Below are 6403 nucleotides of genomic sequence, written 5' to 3'. Positions count from 1 at the left end.
GGTATATTCAGAATAGGAAAGGCGCCAAAGACGTCTTGGCTGTTTTCTTCAATGGTCGACTAGCATATATAGTTTGATCCAATATATTCGTCGGCAACAACCCCACCATTGGATCAAGCTGCACATGGTCTTCTCTAATATACATACATACATATATATATATATATATATATATATATAAGTGGTAGGTATAAGTAAACATAAAATATTAATGTGATAAAGGGTCGGCCGTCCAACATGCTTGATTCTAAATTTTTTGGCCTATTTGGTAGTTGATACCAACTTCTTCACTGAATGGTCATTCATTGCTTTTAAATGATCAAGCTGCACATGGTCTTCTCTAATATACATATATATTAGAGAATTTTTTGGCCTATTTGGTAGTTGATACCAACTTCTTCACTGAATGGTCATTCATTGCTTTTAAATGGATCACAAAGAACACAACAACATTAGGCCCTCCAAAACAACAACAGAAGAAAAGCCCAACCCAAAAAGTGAACTCTACACAAAATCACACACTAAGAAACCCAAATGCATGGATCCTCTCCCGTTGCCGAAGCACCTGCAGTACTTTCCGCCGACCACGAATCAATCATCCTGTAAACGCCAGAGATAAGAACTAGCCAAGTCCTTGAAACCAAATGTATATACACAAGCGTACATACATATATATTAATACACACACACATGTATACAACCACCTCTACGTAAAGTAGTGCATGCCAATTGTAGTTCGAAAACAAATGGAGCAGAGCTCCTATTTATACTACAAACGAGGCAGCTAACAGTAGCCTCTAATTGGACCAAATGGACGGCAGAAAGTGGTAAGTTTGCTCATGGATGACTTAAGCCATTAATTCAACAGCTCCTACCATATAACCATGAGTCACACACACATGATGACTGCATGTTAATTCACGGCCACCTTCAGCTTAATTAGTGCATGCAAACCCAAGCTAATCATGTAAAGAAAGCTCCACGTAAGTAGCTTGGTGGCTATCAAATTGATCTCCACGTGGCTAATTCCGGACTTGTGGCTGTCATCACACATATGTCCAACATGAAATCATCTTAAAAATTCATTCAAGTTCTGAAAAGTAATCCGAAACATGTTAATGACGTTCATAACCTTTTCATAAATACATTCTCAATAAATAACCTAAACATATATTTTTTTTTCCAAATATTTCTCTTCTAGATAATAAATTCTTGGGATCTCACACAACAATATCTATATTATGCCCAACTTATTAATTAACATAGCACAATCAGACATATGTAGAGTTTTATCCAAAAATACTTCAATATTAGTTGGATGCCAAATAGCGTAGAGTGCACATTATAAATAGAGGCCAGAGCGCATTTGCTGCAAGAAACACAAGTTCATTTCCATAAAAATTAAAGACTTTATTCATTTCCGGATATTTGCATTACGATGTGCACTTGTTTGGAGTTACCTAAATGTTAGGAGAGATCCATAGTGAAATTTTTTAATCTAGGGTTTAGGATACAAAGGAGAGATTTCCACTTTATTGTGCCCGCTTGTGCAGCTTTATCAACTTTTATTGGAACTCGTATGCTTTCTGAATAACTTCTATGCAGAACTTGCGGACCGTAATATTTGCCGAGTTTTACTATACTTATAATCTATTTGTTTATCATTTGCACTATCTTTTTAGTAAAGAAAAACTAATGAAAATAACTTAAAAATTTTGAGTTTTAACGAAAATAACAAAAATATGTTGTAAGTGAATGGTACCAGAATTGACTTTTTAGAGTAAAAATGTGATTTTTCATTAAAATGAACAGTACCGGAAGTGTTTTGTTAAAGTTCCATTTTAATAAAGATAAGGTCTGCCAACATGCGTGAGTTCTATCTTTATCAAGACCAAACCCAACCCTGGGCTATTTGCCAAATTTCCCCATTTATTCCCACCCCCAACCCAACCCAACCCAAATGCCAGACAAAAGCCCAATACCCTCCCCCAAGAATTAGCCCAGAAACGCGTGGACTCGCCTAAACCCAACCCACTCTCAGTCCGATCACTTGCCCAACTCGCCCCACGCGAGCTAAGGCTTTCAGCGCTTGATAGGGTGGGACCCACTGTTAAGGCCGCTGTCGGCAACCATCATAAGCCCAACGGCTCTTTTTATCATCCGATGACTGAAATTTTTGGACCGTTGGTTGATCCAATGGTCCATATTCAAATTTTGTTTTTTAAAAAATGTAATTTTAAAATACATTGAATCCAACGACTGAGATCGAATATAATTAAATCTAACAGCCTAAATTTAAATCCAACAGCTAAAACAATTAAAAAAATTATTTAACTCAAACTGCACCCAAAAACTCTATAAATGCCTATGTATTTGTTCAAACATCCACACAAAACTCACTTTTCTCCTACAATTCTTCCAAATTTTCTTTCTACCATTTCTTCCCATTTCCAAATATTTCAAGATGGTAAGAGAGTATATTAGAGGTCGTAATTGTACCCATGAGGAAGATGTTGCTTTATGCTTGGCATGTTTCTATTAGCGAAAAAGGTGCAGTTGGCACAAATCAAAATAAAAAGGTTTTGTGGGATAAAATCATTGAAAAATTCCATGAGCAGGAAATCTCGGACGCTCGATGAAATAATCTTTCATCATTCGGTTATGACACTCTTCTCTATCGTGCTGCACAAATGAACGCCCCGTGACAGAACCACGATAGCTAGATTTGGCATAGTGCTCATATTGCATAAGCGAGTTTGCAAATTCAACTTCTACGTTGATCATTTCTGCATCCTCAATATCAAGGCTTGCTTGGTATTTTGCCATCTGCATTGCCCTGCTACGCCTTCTTCTATCACCCATTGATGAGATATTGAGGATTTTTAGGAAACAAAAACACTTTGAAAGTTGAAGGATTGGTGAATATGTTGTGTGATGATCTGATATTCAACCTGTGTTTATATAGAGGATGATTGAAGGTTTCAGTTTTATGTGTGTAGGTTTGTGTTTCATGCGTGTCATGTGTTTTGTATGTGTTTCGTGTGTGTCATGTGTTTCACATGTGTTCTGTGTGTGCTTCATCTCTATCATGTGTTTTGTATGTACTTCACATGTGTATGTGCTTCACATGTGTTTTGCATGTGCTTTATATGTGTTTTGTGTGTCTGGTATGTTTTATGTATTTTGTGTTTATGCATCTCTATCATGATTTTCATATTCTTCTTTAGTGTTTCATGAGTTTCATGTATCGATTTAGTGATTTTTCAATATTTATTGGAATTTAAATATTTTTAGATTAAAATGTTCATAAAATTAATTTACGATAGTCTACATAATTTTTTTTTTTTTTTTAAAAAAGTAAATTTAAGAAAAAAATTAGCCTAAGTTCGTTCTTTAATAATCTAGGGCTAAAATTTCAGGCCAGAAGGGTTAGAGTAAAAAAACTGTTTCTGGGCTAAAAAATTTGGTTTTTTGCCTAAGGGTTGGAGATGGTCTAAAGAGATGGAACAAATGATAGTACACATAGATAGTAAAAGTAAAATTTTTGATATTTCATATGTGCTTTCGATTTCAGGTTTTGCTTTTCTTTTTGTCTGCATTTCATCAAAATTTTCTTTTCTTTTTCAATAAATCATTAATATGTAGCATACAAATTGTTGTATACCACAGGTAATTCATATACTAAAGAAATTCCTGGAGATTGAGATTTTTACAAAAAGATTCCCTGAAAATATATATTCCCAGTTCTGTCAAGGAGTGCAAAGGATTCGAGCTTTGAAGGATGCCCATGTAAGCTAGTAGTTTAAGGATGAATTAATGTTGTTTGTGTTGTATTTATAGCCTTCTAACTATCTGATAAAATGACGATGTTTTCCCTTTCACTTTTTTTTTTTTGTGAAACAATGGATAGTATTTGATGAAGCAACTGAACATCTTGGGGGAGGGGGGGGGGGAATATGCTTTTCACTTCTAAGCTTCCATTTTTTTGTGAAACAATGTCCGATGTTATGCTTGAGTTTTAGGAAGAAAGAATACAGCAGGTTAGGATGGATGCAGATGAAAGGGACGAACGGTATTAATAATCCTAAAATTGCATGTTGGGGTTAGTAAATTGATAAAAAAATATTAAAAAAAAAAAAGCTCTTGGAAACTCAAAACCACGAACAACAAGACGAGATCTCAAATGTATGTCAAATTTCAAAGATCCAAATTAGACTGGGAACAAAAGAACAGATTTGATGCAAATTGTAAAGAAAAGTCTAAGGGAGCGAGAAAGAGAATCAGAGTTCGTGATTTAAGTTCCGTTCCCTCCTTCGATATTTTCAAAGGCGTGACTATTGCCTTTTTTGTAGTGATCAAACTTCCTAGGAAGGTGGAACTAGTGGTAATCATTAGAGTAGGAAGAGTGCTGAGATTATTCTAATTCCAGATTTCTCCTATGCTACAAATGAAAAAATAGAGATGAGTTATGTGTAACGTCAAGGAGTATTACTACTAGGGAACTAGTTGATCCCATACACTTTCTTTCTTTCTCTTACTCACTAAAGACTTTCTGACCTCAAATAAATAAAGATGTCATAAGCAGTAACAAGTAAACACTAGAGTCGAAATGTGACATTTTATTACCAACACACCACACATACAAGAATGGAGGCTCAAAAACACACAAAGCACACTACAACATTATGACCTGCAAAACAACTACAAAGGAAAAACTCAACCCAAAAGGTGAGCCCTACACAGAAAAACACACAAAGAAACCCTAAGGGCATGGATCCTCTTCCGCCGTCGAGATAAGAACTAACCCTGAAACAAAAAAAAGAACCAAATTTCATCATCCTCTAGCAAACAATCCACATGTTGGAACAGCAGCCACCAAGAGAATGAACGGAAGCTACCCCAACAGGTAGCAGGGTCGAGACCAACACACAGGAGGAAATTGGTGGTGTAAAACCCAAGCCGAAGCACTACGCACAATCTAATATGGCCGTGAAACACGACTAAACAAAATGCTTGAGGAACGAAGCAATTGCGGAGTGGAGAGAGGACAAGTCCAAGTGAGAGACAAAGAAATTGGTTTGAGTAGATGCGTGGGGGTGGAGAGATAAGTGGGAGGCGAAGAAAGGGGAAATCATAAAAAGAAGCATTCCGATTGTGGGCAGAGGCTGGCTAAATCAAAGGCGCAAGGGGTGGAAACAAAGGGAAAAAATGGGCCGGAAAAAATAGAGCAGCAGAGAAGAAAACAAGAAAGCACAAAGAGAAAAAGGGCTGCCACCAACATTGGCCATGGTTAGGGCCGGCGACAAAACGATTTACCGGAATGAAGAACTCGCTCACACAAGGAGAAGAACTCTCACACACAGATAAAGACTCACACAGGGAGAAAAAAAATACAAACCCTAGAACTTTAGCCCGGAACCATGCAACTTCTCTTGAGTAATGGAGTCTAGTTTTTTCACCATCTCAGGGGTCAAACTATTCATCCAATCTCCAGCTTCACCTTTCCTAAAGAATGCACTATTCTCCAAACCGGCCGGTAATTTCCCACTTTTATTCACAACCAAATTGCTTAAATTGTCAAAACTACACAACCTTAAGATACCGTCCACAACTCCATGTGTCTCTTCTTCCGGGGAAAATGGGCACCCCAAGAACTCGGCCAGCCTCCTCAGGTGAAGAGTGGGCTCTTGTTTCATTTCCTCATACTTGATGAAAAATGCACTTTCAGGCCTCTTTAAGCTCTCCTTCCAAAACCCGAGTACGTGATCCCAAAAGGGTCCGGACGTACTCACTCCCCGGCAGAACTTATCGAACGCTTCGTCAAGTGACATGGTTCCACTACCCACTGGCCTCAGTTTGTTCGAGAAGTGCCAAAGTGAAACAAACACATCTTTAGGTTCTCTACACGCGTAAACAACTTTGCAACCCGAATGTTTGACAGAATCCGGCAGACAAACATACGGTAGATGAGTCGAAATGAGCCTTGGACGGGGCAGGGAGGAGAGGTCAGGAAGTACCTGTTTGTCGGTGTAGACATCGAACTCCAAACAGGGCACAAGAACATGAGGATTTTCTGTGAGCAAAGGGTGTCGCTGAGGGTCCAGATAGTGCGCTCGTTTCACAAGGGCAAACAAAAGTGCCTTGAGCCAAGTGGTGCCTGATTTGGGAGTGGTAACAAGAACGATATCAGAATCTACGGCTTGGAAGTGTTTCTGGCATGCGAAAACTCCATGCATTTGCTTAGTTGACAGCCAAAAACCATGGTACTTGTGAAGGCCATCTGCAACCCAACCTTTTTCTGTAGGTAGAGAGAATATAAAGTCTTTGTCTTCTTGGCTGAGTTCCTTTTCTTGCAAGTATCGGGGAACAACAGGAGGAGGAGGTTGAGGTGTTTTCATGGTAT

At 38.1% G+C, this 6403-nt stretch overlaps 1 protein-coding gene across 1 annotated transcript; it reads right to left on the bottom strand.

The window, feature by feature from the left end:
• Positions 1 to 5399: 5399 nt before the first annotated feature.
• LOC137730629 (cytosolic sulfotransferase 12-like) lies at positions 5400 to 6403 on the bottom strand. Its single transcript, XM_068469608.1, has one exon. It carries the CDS (start codon positions 6396 to 6398, stop codon positions 5400 to 5402), a length of 999 nt encoding a protein of 332 aa, XP_068325709.1. The 5' UTR covers positions 6399 to 6403.

This window comes from Pyrus communis, chromosome 4, assembly GCF_963583255.1.
Source record: "Pyrus communis chromosome 4, drPyrComm1.1, whole genome shotgun sequence".
Classification (NCBI taxonomy): Eukaryota; Viridiplantae; Streptophyta; class Magnoliopsida; order Rosales; family Rosaceae; genus Pyrus; species Pyrus communis.
This window is presented reverse-complemented; position numbering and strand designations above follow the sequence as displayed.

Bases quoted from the DNA above. Each gene is read 5' to 3' on its own strand.
- LOC137730629 (XM_068469608.1), bottom strand. From the start codon at position 6,398: ATGAAAACACCTCAACCTCCTCCTCCTGTTGTTCCCCGATACTTGCAA.